At 48.0% G+C, this 14,390-nt stretch overlaps 1 protein-coding gene across 2 annotated transcripts in view; it reads left to right on the top strand.

Annotated features, from left to right (window-relative positions):
• The first annotated feature begins 2,709 nt into the window (after window positions 1-2,709).
• tspan12 (tetraspanin 12) overlaps window positions 2,710-14,390 on the top strand; it is a 59,846-nt gene continuing 48,165 nt past the window's right edge. The window contains exons 1-4 of one of the 2 annotated variants that reach the window (XM_038780046.1): window positions 2,710-2,925; window positions 4,931-5,051; window positions 8,013-8,095; window positions 12,786-12,921. In XM_038780046.1, coding sequence (XP_038635974.1) covers window positions 4,986-5,051; window positions 8,013-8,095; window positions 12,786-12,921 — 285 coding nt within the window. In that variant the 5' untranslated portion in view covers window positions 2,710-2,925; window positions 4,931-4,985. The remainder of the gene's footprint in view (window positions 2,926-4,930; window positions 5,052-8,012; window positions 8,096-12,785; window positions 12,922-14,390) is intronic. The other variant, XM_038780045.1, reaches the window with a different exon arrangement.

Genomic DNA, 14,390 nt, shown 5'->3' with positions numbered 1-14,390 from the left:
CAAATGCTCCCTTGATGACAAGAGCAGATACTTTCACCTCACCTTTTCAGTTCAGCTCGTTTGGTAATTTTTGAGCCAAGTTTGTAATAAGATTGCGATCTGAATGGCCCTGGCAGAAACTAAACTGAGCACTGTGAGTGGGTTTATGTTGAGAAAATGCTGCTTGATAATACTTGATAATAATAATGTGAGCCTGTACTTATGGCACTGTGAGCCTGTACTTATGGCACTGTGAGCCTGTACCTATGCTACTGTGAGCCTGTACCAATGGCACTGTGAGCCTGTACCTATGCTACTGTGAGCCTGTACCAATGGCACTGTGAGCCTGTACCTATGGCACTGTGAGTCTGTACCTATGCCACTGTGAGCCTGTACCTATGCTACTGTGAGCCTGTACCTATGGCTCTGTGAGCCTGTACCTATGCTACTGTGAGCCTGTACCAATAGCACTGTGAGTCTGTACCTATGGCTCTGTGAGCCTGTACCTATGCTACTGTGAGCCTGTACCAATGACATTGTGAGTCTGTACCTATGGCACTGTGAGTCTGCACCTATGGCACTGTGAGTCTGTACCTATGGCTCTGTGAGCCTGTAACTATGGCTCTGTAAATCTGTGCCTATGGCACTGTGAGCCTGTAACTATGGCTCTGTAAATCTGTGCCTATGGCTCTGTGAACCTGTGCCTATGGCTCTGTGAGCCTGTACCTACAACACTGTGAGTCTGTACATACGGCAGTGAGCCTGTACCTATGGCACTGTGAGCCTGTACCTATGCCACTGTGAGCCTGTACCTATGCCACTGTGAGCCTGTACCTATGCCACTGTGAGCCTGTACCTATGGCACTGTGAGCCTGTACCTATGCCACTGTGAGCCTGTACCTATGCCACTGTGAGCCTGTACCTATGCCACTGTGAGCCTGTACCTATGCTACTGTGAGTCTGTACCAATGGCACTGTGAGTCTGTACCAATGACATTGTGAGTCTGTACCTATGGCACTGTGAGCCTGTAACTATGGCTCTGTGAGTCTGTACCTATGCCACTGTGAGCCTGTACCAATGCTACTGTGAGTCTGTACCAATGGCACTGTGAGTCTGTACCAATGACATTGTGAGTCTGTACCTATGGCACTGTGAGCCTGTAACTATGGCTCTGTGAACCTGTACCTATGGCTCTGTGAGTCTGTACCTATCGCACTGTGAGCCTGTACTTATGACACTGTGAGTCTGTACCTATGGCACTGTGAGCCTGTAACTATGGCTCTGTGAACCTGTACCTATGGCTCTGTGAGTCTGTACCTATCGCACTGTGAACCTGTACCTATGGCACTGTGAGTCTGTACCTATGGCTCTGTGAGCCTGTACTTATGACACTGTGAGTCTGTACCTATGACACTGTCAGCCTGTACCTATGGCTCTGTGAACCTGTACCTATGGCTCTGTGAACCTGTACCTATGGCTCTGTGAGCCTGTACCTATGACACTGTCAGCCTGTATTTATGACGCTTTGAGTCTATATCTATGGCACTGTGAACCTGTACCTACGATACTCTGAGTCTGTACCTATGACTGTGAGCCTGTACCTATGGCACTTTGAGTCTGTACCTATGGCTCTGTGAACCTGTACCTATGGCTCTGTGAACCTGTACCTATGGTACTGAGTCTGTACTTATGGCTCTGTGAGCCTGTACCTATGACACTGTGAACCTGTACCTATGACACTGTGAGCCTGTACCAATGGCACTGTGAGCCTGTACCTATGCCACTGTGAGCCTGTACCTATGGCACTGTGAGCCTGTACCAATGGCACTGTGAGCCTGTACCTATGGCACTGTGAGCCTGTACCTATGGCACTGTGAGTCTGTACCTATGCCACTGTGAGCCTGTACCTATGCTACTGTGAGCCTGTACCTATGGCACTGTGAGTCTGTACCTATGCTACTGTGAGCCTGTACCTATGGCTCTGTGAGCCTGTACCTATGCTACTGTGAGCCTGTACCTATGGCTCTGTGAGCCTGTACCTATGGCTCTGTGAGCCTGTACCTATGGCTCTGTGAACCTGTACCTATGGCTCTGTGAGCCTGTATCTATGGCACTGTGGGCCTGTACCTATGGCTCTGTGAACCTGTAGCCTGTACCTATGGCACTGTGAGCCAGTACCTATGGCACCGTGAGACTGTACCTATGGCATTGTGAGCCTGTAACTATGACATTGTGAACAGTGGGCTTGTTTAGCTCAGTGGGCTAGTCAGCTGATTTGTGATGCAGAACAAGGTCAGCAGCGTGGGTTCAATTCTCCCTCTGTATACCCCAACATGAGCTGGAACGTGGCGACTAGGGGCTTTTCACAGTAACTTCATTGCAGTGTTAATGTAAGCCTGCTTGTGACACTGAAGATTTAAAATTTTTTACCTATGCCACTATGTGTTTGTACCTATGTCACTATGAGTTTATACCTGTAGAATCGTGTGTTTGTATCTGTAGCACTGAGTTTGTGTGAGTTTATACCTGTAGAATTGAGAGTTTGTACCGGTAATACTGATTTAGTACCTGTAGAATAGTGATTTTTTTTTGCTGTCCCGGTGATAGTGATTTAATACAAGGAAGCAAAGTTCCCTGGTTTGTGTTCCCTTCCAGATGTTTCGGAGGCCCGCTGGGCGGTGAACTGGTAAATCAGTAACTCGCCGCCAGGAGGAGGGTTGCTGTGATTATCCATTGCCAAACATTCCGGGTTACGGGATATTCACCCTGTCCAGATTTACAGAGCAACTGAGTGACTCTGCCGACGATCATTTTTTTCTCTCTCTCTCTCCGGAAAGTCAGCAGAGAATTTTCGACACTCGCAATTCACCTTGAACAGAATGACAGAGCTGCTGAGAAATGCACTGGAGAATGGAAAGTGAAGGAAGGAACTCACAGGCTAACTGGTCAGTTTCCAACTTCATTTTTAAATGTGTCGATATCCCGATTAACTGGTAAAAGTTATAGGTGTTTTAGTTTAGTTACAATGACGGGTTGTTATTTTGCATGTCAAATAAAACTTCAAAGGCAGGACTATTCTTTTTTTTAAGGTGACAATTTTGTTCCTCGCTTTTTTAACAAGAGACAGTGTAGAATCTTCCGTACAGTCACTTGTAGCTAACTGTAACCCAACTTGTTTAAACTCCAACCTGAACTTTGAAGCAGCCGAAGTTGCTGAACACTGACATTAAACCCAAAACAAGAATATTGGGCGGGATTCTGCGTTCTGGAGAAAGTGCGGACGCCAGCTCAGTATGTGTGGACTTTCACGTCAGGAAATTCAGCACCTACCCCTCATCAATCCTGGTACCGGTGAGGGACTAGCGCCGGCGCCAAGTGATCGCGCCGGAAGCAGCCAGAGAATGGCTGGCTCCCGGGCCGCGTATGTGCACGGCTGACGACCTGCACCAGTCTCGCCGTACAACATGGCGCCGGCCGTGCGCGAAACCTAACCCGCCAACCGCATCCTCACCCCCCCCCCCCCACCAGTCCCACCGGCCCTAGCAGAACCACCCCCCCCACCCCTCCCAGCCAGCGGCACGGATCCCGGCGGACTGTGGCGGCACTGGACACAGTCCGCAGCCGGCACGTTGGCTGATACCACATATGTCCTGGACTGTCAGGAACTCGGCCCATCGGGAGTGGAGCATCGTGGGTGGGCTGGCCGATGAAATGGCGCTGAAACGGCGCACGGCGAGCATCACAATGGTGCCATTTTGGAGATGGCGGACTGGCGTCAAACCAACGCCGGTCCCGATTTCGGCATCGGAAATATTCTCCACCCGATTGCTGATCATGATTTCGGCATCGGGCTACGGAGAAACCCGCCCAACATTTCTCATAACTAATGCAGAATTAGATTTGTTTTTAATTAATTCATAGGATGTGGGCATTGCTGGCTGGGCCAGCATTTATTGTCCTTGCACTGAAACCATTTCGTAGGGCAGAGTGAACCACACTGCTGTGGACTCACATGTAGGCCAGACCCGGTAAGAATGGCAGATTTCCTTCCCGAAACAACATTGACAAACCAGATGGACTTTTACCACAATTGATTCACAGTCAATCATTAGACTTTTAAAGGGCAGCATAGTGGCACACGCCTTATGGCACTGAGGTCCCAGGTTCGATCCAGGCTCTGTGTAGAGTTCGCACATTCTCCCCGTGTTTGCGTGGGTTTCGCCCCCACAACCCACAGATGTGCAGGTTAGGTGGATTGGCCACATTAAATTGCCCCTTAATTGGATCAATGAATTGGCTACACTAAATTTACAAAAAAAATGATTAGACTTTTATTCCAGATTTTAAGTGAATTCAGATTTCAGCATTTACCGCAGTGGGATTCCAACCCGGGTCCCCAGTGAATTAGATAAAAGCAAATGACTGCAGATGCTGGAATCTGAAACAAAAACAGAAAATACTGGACAATCCCAGCAGGTCTGACAGCATCTGTGGAGAGAGAACGGAGCTGACGTTTCGAGTCTGGGTGACTCTTGTCAAAGCTTTGTCAGATCATCCTGAGATTGTCCAGCGCGCCGGAATGTGGCGACTAGGGGCTTTTCACAGTAACTTCATTGAAGCCTACTTGTGACAATAAGCGATTTTCATTTCATTTCATTTCATTTTCTGTTTCTGCCCCCAGAGCATTATCCTTGGTCTTTCTATGACGAGTGCAGTGAAAATACCACTGTTCAATGGGCTGCCAATTTAGGAGCAGCCAAATAAATACAGATTCCATTTATTTATATTGTATTGCCACTCTTTTATATTGAGAAAATCCTCAAACTCAAAGAAATGGCCTTTTGGAGCAATAATTTAGAGTTTGACTTTGAACTATCAGCAAAGTTGTTCTGTGTATATCGTTCATTTAATTTTGTGACATTTTACTCCCGAACCTTTTTACGACGACAGGGATGGTCTGGTTGTGAAACACAATGATGGGGTCAACCCTTGAGCTTCTTTCAGAATGGCCAGAGAAGATTCCGTCAAATGCCTGCGCTGCTCGCTTTATGCTTTGAATGTCCTTTTCTGGGTGAGTACTGACCCACAGGCAGCAGTTGCCAAACTGCCTATGCAAACCGTGGGTTGCAAATGACATTAGATAGTTTCTGGAAAATTGAGTAAAATTGCAACACGGCCAACCAGTGCAACCTTTCCCCTCCCCACTACTGAATGGATCGATTTTCACTTGAACTTTGGATGTTCCTGCGGGAAAAGTTTGTCTCTGATAGTTTGAGTGATATCCCAGCAGTGTGCTCCAACAGTGATCTTGTTGTTATTTACATTACGGTTAATGTTTGCAGTGGTCCTGATACCGTTGGTCAACAATTCTCAGTAGCATTTTGCGTAACTTAGAACAAATAATATTTTCAATTCAAAGTCAGTGTTTGTAATAGAGCCACTTTTACCAGGCACATTAAAAGGTCTTATTATAACAATTAAGCTTCAACTCACTGAATTTGAGTTGACTGGACCAACTAAATTTCCAGACAGCTTTATCGAGATGATATTTTGTGTAGATTCTCAAGATTCTATCAGCAAGTAAAGGAATTTGGGGGATTAATTAACAGTCACCTACGCATTCTGCAAATGTACATCTGTGATTTGTACGATTTTACTGTTCGTGACTATATTTGTTGGTCATCTGCAATGAGAATAGAAGTCTTTAAAGGGAAACTATACTACACATCAGGGAGAAAGGAACAGAAGAGTATGGCAAGAGGGTTAGATGAATTAAGGTAGGAAGAAACACAAAGACAGCCTCAGACTATTTGTGTTGAATCACAGAATCGTTACAGCACTGAAGGAAGCATTCTTCTCATCGAGTCTGCACCAGTTCTTTGAATCAGCATTGTAAATTTGTGCCATTCCCCATAGCCCTGCGCATTGTTTCTGTTCAAGTAAGCATCTAATGCCCTCTTGAATGCGATCGAACCTCCCTCCACCCCACTACCAGGACAGTGCATCCCAGACCCAAACCACTCGTGCGAAAAGTTTTTTTCTCACATTGCATTTGCTTCTTTTGCAAATCACTTTGAATCTGTGCCCTCTCGTTCTAGATTCTCTTATAAGCGGGAACAGTTTCTCCCTGTCTACTCTGACCAGCCCCCTCATGATTTTGAACACCTCTATCAAACCTCCTCTGATCCGTCTTATTATCTCCAAGGAGTCCCAGCCTCTCCAATTTATCCTCATAACTCTCATCCTGGAGCCATTCTTGTCAACCTCTTCTGCGCTCCCTCCAATGCGTTCACATCCTTCCTATAGTGTGGCGCCCAAAACTGTGCACAATTTTCCAGATGAGGACCAACTAGTGTCTTTTGCTCTGATTAGTGCCTTTAACCTGGCCTGTTTGTGTCCTGTATATTCCATGCGATTTATGTAGCTGAACCCAACATTGAATTGGGAATGTAATCATACATTTCAAATAAACATAATATTGGAAAATAGCTTTTATAATCTTTCTGAAATTTAGTTTTTCATAGCTTAACTTTATTCTTGACACTTCACCATGTACTTTAAAATTCTGAGTTATTTTTGGTCTTAGATAGATTGTACATCTATAGTCTATAATACCTCTATCGTGTTTGTGACAGAATTTAGAACAATGTCATTAGTGTCTTGTCTTTCTGATTTTTCTGCCTGAGATCCTAAACAAACCAATATCATTATGGATAAAGGGATGATGAAATCGGTTTTAGCTCTTTATCACTTCCCAAAATTAACTGTGTGAGATCAAGCTCTACTCCACTTGAGCACCCAAGTCAAGGCTGACACTCCAATGCTGAGGCAGTGCCACACTATCAGAGCTGCAATTATTCAGATACGACATTGAACTTAACACTCCGCTTCCTCAGCTCGATCCAATGACACCATTTTGAAGACGAGCAGGGGAGTTAACTGGCTGACTGCCTTGTCGGCTTTTTCTGCTATATTTAAAAATTCTTTGAAACAAAATTGGAAGGGGTTGGTCTCACTGCGTCATGCTGACGGGGCAGACTCCAATTGAGCATGCCCCACCTGCAACTTAGCTTTTCTAAAGTTCGGGGTTCCCATTTTTAAAGGATGTTCCAATTTAAAATGATTGAAATAAAATCACAAAGAACCCACGGAACCCCGCTCCCAACCCCACCTAACGCACACAGGACTCTCACAGGGAACCTCCCCCAACCTGAGCCTCCCCAGTGGAAGCCCCCTCCCGGAAGTGCTCCCTGGCACTGCCGTTCCTGTTCGCTACCCAGGCACAATCGGGGGGCAGTGCCATAGAGCAGTATCTGGGCACTGCCATGGTACTATCCTGGTATAGCCGTCTCCCCCTGAAGGCCGTATGTACCTGTCCGCCCATGACAGGCTCTGCTTACCAGTTTCCTGTTTTACAAAATGTGTTGTGAACCCCACTGATATGTGATCCTGCCAGTGGGGGCAGAATTCGTCACATGAGGGGGGCCGATACAGCAGGGAGGCCCTCCAAGTATATGTTAATGTATCATAATGGGGTTCCCATCACTGCATGGCAGGAACCCCATTATGTCACTGGCGTGGAACGGGAACAATCGAGCAGGGAAACCCTGCTGGCGTGAAAACCGTTTTGGGACTTCCCCCTCAATTCTCCAACCCTGCCACCATTCCCGTCCAACGAAAACGGGGGGCCCTCCCAGTGTCTACACATCAAAACAAATGCAAGTCTTTCTTTTCTTTAGAACTTTGCTCACTGCCAACCCTAACTGCAAAATAATAGAACACAATTTTCAGCGGCTTATAAAGAAGGTGAATTACATCTAACTCTCAGTGTTACAATGAAATACACTGAAAAGAAAACCACGCTGATCAGCAGCATGGGACCTATGTCTACATATTTGTAGAACAGAGACAATTGTGGCTGAAAGCTGATAAGCAGTAATGATGGGAAACCTGTCGAGCAAAAAGGAAATTGCTGCACGGTTTTAAATATTTGCCTGCAGAATAGTAAATAAAAGACATGCATATTTTACAGCTGATGTCAGTTTGTGTACTGGGTGTGTCTGCATGGATGAGAGATTACCTGAATAACGTGCTTGTGTTAACAACAGAAACCAGGTATGTATAAACTAAGCACTGGATAAATTCCATAAGTGCAATTACTTATTTGGTTTGTCAAACATGAAATGTAAGTGCATGTTTACAATGCGGTAGATGCCATCCACAAACAACTTCTGATAAGGCCAGACTCTGCATCCTCCCTAACCCTCGTCAATAATTTCCTTTCAATAAATCATGATATATAAAATCAAAACTCAACCTGTAATTTTATGGTAATTTGAGCAAGGTTTCTTGTCTTCGTTTAGCTCAGGGTCCTCTTGTTAAAAGTTGACCATCGACTTGAATTCTTCCATGCAACTAAACATCTTTAAAACATCAGATTACTTTTGGCTACTAAAATGCATAGCAGGCCACGTTTTTGAGACTTTCATTGACAGTATTCATGTTTTTTGAGGTGCAGTTTGAAGATATAAAATGTTCATAATTATGATTCATAGCTTAACCCAGAGCAACTGATGATATCCCATTATGACCTGACTGTTTTTTTAAGTGTGGTTCCAAACATGCGAAAGGTGAAATAAGGGTCTAAGTTGCTGTAGCCCTGGGACTTATTTTGCGTTTTTAAAAAAACTAACACAATTTGGGAAATCATTTTTATAAAGGTTTTGGTCAAGATGTCCTGTGTGTTTCAGAACAGCAACTTATTTTTTAAAGTTAAAATGGAAAATGTTCTGATTTGTGCAAGAGTTCAGCATCAAATAGTTATAGATTGTCTCCAATCACACCACAAGTAATATTATAATAGTCATCATATCAAGAAATATCCTGCAGGTGCAGGAGATTTGAATTAAAACCGCAAAGTTGGAAAATCTCGACTGGTCGGGCAGCACCTGCAGAGAGAAAATCGGAGCTCCGAAGAAAAGTCACAATGGGCTTGAAATGTTAACTCTGGCCTGAATTTTGTGCTTGTTGATGCACACACATGATCGGCAAGCCTGGAAAAGACCGCAATGTCTGCTTCTGTCCGCGAACATTGGACTAACGTGATTGCACTCTAATGAAACATGCCCAGACGCTGGCCCAGCAGGGGTGCGGCGAGCACTGCGTCGAATGGTGACCCGGAGGTGGGATAAAATGAACCCAGGCAGCCCCCTGAAGGTGGCCAAAAGTTGGGGAGGAACCTAACGGAGCTGGAAAGTTTGGCATACGTTATGGCCTCAGCGCACGGTGGGCACGGAAGGCAGGATGCCAGATGCAGGTAAGAAGTAGTGCACCGCACATGGATCCAGTGCTGAAAATGGTCCAGTGATCTGCAAGGATGAGAATCAACGTGGCACGGAACTGAGGACAGCTTCATTATCATAACATGGAATTGACGTAAAGATCTACGGCACGATCAACGTGAACTGATCTCTGTGTTTACTATTTAATCTCAATGAATTCTTTTTTGCTAAACAGTGATTTCTGTACTAGGTTAATGCTCTCCTCTAGACCAGCTGAAGTCAGTCAGGACAGCAAGTGAAATGGGAGTGGGGGTGTGGCAGATGGGGAATTGGGGGACAAGAAATGGGACAGTCAGGCCGACCTGCACAGCCCCATCCCAACCTCGATTTCCTTCCTGTTAGGGTCTTTCCTCACCCACTACATGTAAGAGTGGCAAGGGAATAGGGGCAGGTCCCAGAATCCCAGCAGATTTCCTTCCTATTCCCCGTGTCCCAGAAGAAAGGTGGCATTTGGCTCAAGGAAGCAGTGGGAATGCTCCAGTTTCTGTTAATAGAAAGAGAGGAGCTAGTGAGGCCTCCCGTCCCTTTAGTTTAGGTCCAGCACTTGTCTTTCATGATTTCTGCTTCAGTCCACAGCATTGGGGATTCTCTGGATTTTTGGGTCTTTTGCCCTTTTAAAGTCCTCATCTGAGAGTTTCCAATCTCACAGCAGCAAGTTTCCTCTTTGCAATGTTAATCCTAGTGAGAGGCTATCCTCATCCTTAATGACTCTGATCCAGTAAAATAGGTTGGAATCAGCTGGAATTGTGCGAGGATGTTCTCACCTAACACTGCTCCACCCAGAAAGGACAATCAAGCTCATTGAGTCCAATGGTGAGAGAACTAAATTAATGTTACCTAGAAACAGGAATGATGTTGTGGCAAATGGGCATATGAAGAGCAATCATGCAAATGTCACAAATTACATTTGACTCCAGACTCCAGACACTGGGGAGCTGAGCTGTAAGGAAACAGCGGGGAGGACTGGAGCATCCACGCTCCAGACACTGGGGAGCTGAGCTGGGAGGGAACAGCGGGGAGGACTGGAGCATCCACGCTCCAGACACAGGGAGCTGAGCTGTGAGGGAACAGCGGGGAGGACTGGAGCATCCACGCTCCAGACACTGGGGAGCTGAGCTGTAAGGAAACAGGGGGGAGGACTGGAGCATCCACGCTCCAGACACTGGGGAGCTGGGCTGTGAGGGAACAGCGGGGAGGACTGGAGCATCCACGCTCCAGACACGGGGAGCTGAGCTGGGAGGGAGCCCTTGGGTGGATCAAAGCGATCCATACTCCAGACAGCAGGGGCGGGATTCTCTGATCCTGAGGCCAAGCGTTGACGCCGTTGTAAATGGTGTCGCATTTCTTGACGGCGTCAACATGGCCTCAGGAGCAGCGATTCTGACCCCTACAGGGGGCCAGCATGGCACTGGAGCGACACACGCTGCTCCAGCTGCTGATCCCGGCATCAAATGGGCATCACGGGTCTGCGCATGTGCAGTGCGGCCGGCGCTAATGCGCGCATGCGCAGTGTGACCGGCGCGATTACCGCGCATGCCCGGTGGATCCCTTTTCCGCGCCGGCCCCGACGCAACATGGCGTAGGGCTACAGGGGCCGGCGCGGAACAAAAGAGGCCCCAGCCCGAGAGGCCGGCCCGCCAATCGGTAGACCCCAATCGCGGGCCAGGCCACAGCGGAGCCCCCCCCCCCACCCCCCCTGGGGTCGGACCCCCCAATCCCACCCCATCAGGCCGCACCCCGGATCCATTAACGCTGAGGTCCATCTGGGTAAGACCAGGTGTGAACAGCGCCGGCGGGACTCGTGTATTTTGTATGGTCGCTCGGCCCATCCCGGGCCGAGAATCGCCGGGGGGGGGGCCATAGATCGGACCCCGGCTCTCCGGAGAATCAGCAGACTAGCATCGGGGCAGCGTTGCATGATTCAAGCCCGTCCTGGCGATTCTCCGGCTCAGCCCGGGCTGAGAGAATACCGCCCCAGATGTAGGATTCTTCGTCCCGGCAGCCGGCCAACACGTCTGACCAGCTTCGAGCCAAATTTCAGCATAGAAAAGTTGCTTGGTAGCAACACTCCTTGACCATCATTTAGAGGCACAGCGGCGTATCTGCGATGCTTAGAGTTACCTGGAGATCAAATGTTTAGACATAGTCACCCCACAGCTTAAGGAAGTGCAGTCAGGGAGGAAATGGGTGACCACCAGACAGAAAAAGGGGTGCCTAATGGAGACCTAATTGACCTAATAATGGACCTGGCTTCCTTAGGGAAGGAAGCCAGGCAGGTAGAAGTGTTAGTGGGGGGAGCATTTCGATAATAGGGACCATATATCGGTATGATTTAAGGTGGTTGAATGAAAACTACTAAAAGGACAAAAATGGACCAGAAATAAAGGGCGCGATTCTCTCAAAACGGGAGAAATCGTAAGGCTGGCGTCAAACCCGGGCGGGTTTGACGCCAGCGCGCCCCTTCCCGACCGGGAACCGATTCTGGTCCCCGGTTGGGGCTAGCAGCCCGACGCCGCAAGCTCCGGCATCACGGGCTTAACGAATTTCGTTAAGCCCGCTTGCCGGAGTTAGCGCCGGCTGACGCGTCATGTGACGTTAGCCGCGCATGCGCGGATTGGAAGACTCCAACCCGCGCATGCGCGGATGACGTCATTGCATATTTGCGCGAAGCCCGCGCATGCGCGGGCGGGATGCCCCTCAGCCGCCCCGCGAATGGATACTGCGGGGCGGCGGAAGGACAAATAGTGCGCGGGCATCGGGCCCGCTGCCCGCGATCGGTGCCCACCGATCGCGGGCCCATGGCACCCTTGGCACGGCCGTGGTACTGCCGTGCCAATCGGTGCCATGGTTATAAAAAGCGAGTTGTTCCCGCCGTTTTTACGAACGGCCAGACCAGGTGTGTTTGCCGTTCGTAAAAACAGCGTAAAGGGCTGGGAACTCGGCCCATCCATCAGCTGTGAATCGCTGCCGGCCGTAAAAAAACGGCGGCAGCGATTCGTGTCGGGAGTTGGGCGGGGGGGGGGGGGGGGGGGGGGGGGTGGGAGAATAGCGGGAGGGCGGGAAAAATGTCGGGAAGGCCCTCCCGCTATTCTCCGACCCGTCGTGGGGGTCGGAGAATTTCGCCCAAATTTTCTGAAGTGGGGGAAGGCTGATTTTAATACAGGATCTTTGAGCTTAGTCAGTAGTGATACTACAAAGCAACTTTTCTATGCTGAACATTGAAGCCCTCTAACCAGAGTTCAATCTGTGCCTTTGCCACCCTCAGTGCATCCGTCAAGTAATTTTCATCATGGAGGAGGAATGATTCATTAGCTGAGGGGAGTGGGGACCTTGACCATGAAACATCATTAGCATCTGGAGATGTTATTGTTGTACAGAAAGTTTTGTTTTCGTCATGATAATTAAAAAAAATAAATGTGATGCTCTTTGGGTACCATTAACTCAGGTTCAATGTTCTTTTGCAGGCTGGAAGAAGCATTCATTCTGACATATTTTCCAGTGATCCACCCCTTAATGATTGCTGTGTGCTGTTTTTTAATAATAGTTGGAATGTTAGGCTGCTGTGGAACAGTAAAGGGAAATCCGATGCTCCTTGCTTGGGTATGTATGTTTTTAGTGAAGAATACTCTGAAACTTAGCTAAGTGACTGCTCATACAGCTCATGGCTAAAATATTGGGTTGAATTTTCCTGACCCCATGGTGGCAGGTTTGGGGGGCAAGGGGGTAGGAAATGGAGGCAGCCGTGTCAGGGTGGCTCCCCGATGTATTCCCACCCTGGAGGAGCTTCCCTGTTCAATGGTCTGGGAACTGTACCGGCTGCTTGTTAAACATGGCAGTGGGCACACAGGTCTGCACCTGTGGCCCAGGTGATCTGACTGGAGGGATTTCTGCCCATTTTGAGGGACCTATTGATTTTTTTCCCCATTGAAGTTTCATTCAAATATTTGCCATCATAATCACTGACGTGCCTCAGCAGTGCCCACCCTTGCCAGTGCAGCTGCCAAGTCTCCAGAACTGTTGCCCATTGATTGGGACAGAAGACATCAGGGGCTCATTGACTGCACTTCACAGGACGACCAGCTTGGAGGCGGCCAATATGGAGGCACCCCTGGGCAGATTGCTGCACCAGTCTCACTGCTGGCAAAGTGCGGGGTGGGAAACCGCAAATGCCGGGTCGGAACCCTCATTTGGTCCTGGCATCAGGATCTCAAAGGCCACAGGAATATTCAGCCCTCTAACTTCCCTTTTCGCATTCGATACAGAGCTTGCGTAGAAGAACTAACATTGCAGGTTTTGCTGGAGGAGGGCATTCTGTGTCATGCCCAGTTAGGTAGGTTCCTCTTGTTTAGGGTTCAAAAATTTTGCCCACAACGTTCCTGCAATTGTGAGCTGATAACGGCCCAGCGAGGGCAACGGGGCAATTGTGACTTTGGCGAGTGATAGGACAAACAGCGCAGATCCTCTCAATGCGATTTAAGGATTGAGAAGTAAGCAGAGGATGAACTGTGAAGAAGGGTGATAGAGTGGGCAAATTCGAGTACAGAAAGATAAATAGAAAGAAAGACAGGATTAAGATGACAAAAATAACTAGACAGAAATGAAAAATAAGAAAAATTCAATATTTTAATATTTTAAAATTTTCACCAATTCTCCAACTGAAGGAATGAGGCACCACAAATATAATTGTTCACGACCTGGGCAAGAGTGGTTAGAACATAGAACATAGAACAGTACAGCACATAACAGGCCCTTCGGCCCTCAATGTTGTGCCGAGCCATGATCACCCTACTCAAACCCACGTATCCACCCTATACCCGTAACCCAACAACCCCCCCCCTTAACCTTACTTTTATTAGGACACTACGGGCAATTTATCATGGCCAATCCACCTAACCCGCACATCTTTGGACTGTGGGAGGAAACCGGAGCACCCGGAGGAAACCCACGCACACAGGGGGAGAACGTGCAGACTCCACACAGACAGTGACCCAGCCGGGAATTGAACCTGGGACCCTGGAGCTGTGAAGCATTTATGCTAACCACCATGCTACCCTGCTGCCCTAGGCTGA

This window comes from Scyliorhinus canicula, chromosome 20 (genome assembly GCF_902713615.1).
Source record: "Scyliorhinus canicula chromosome 20, sScyCan1.1, whole genome shotgun sequence".
Taxonomy (NCBI): Eukaryota; Metazoa; Chordata; class Chondrichthyes; order Carcharhiniformes; family Scyliorhinidae; genus Scyliorhinus; species Scyliorhinus canicula.
The sequence above is the reverse complement of the archived record's forward strand: the minus strand, read 5'-3'. Positions and strand labels throughout refer to the sequence as shown.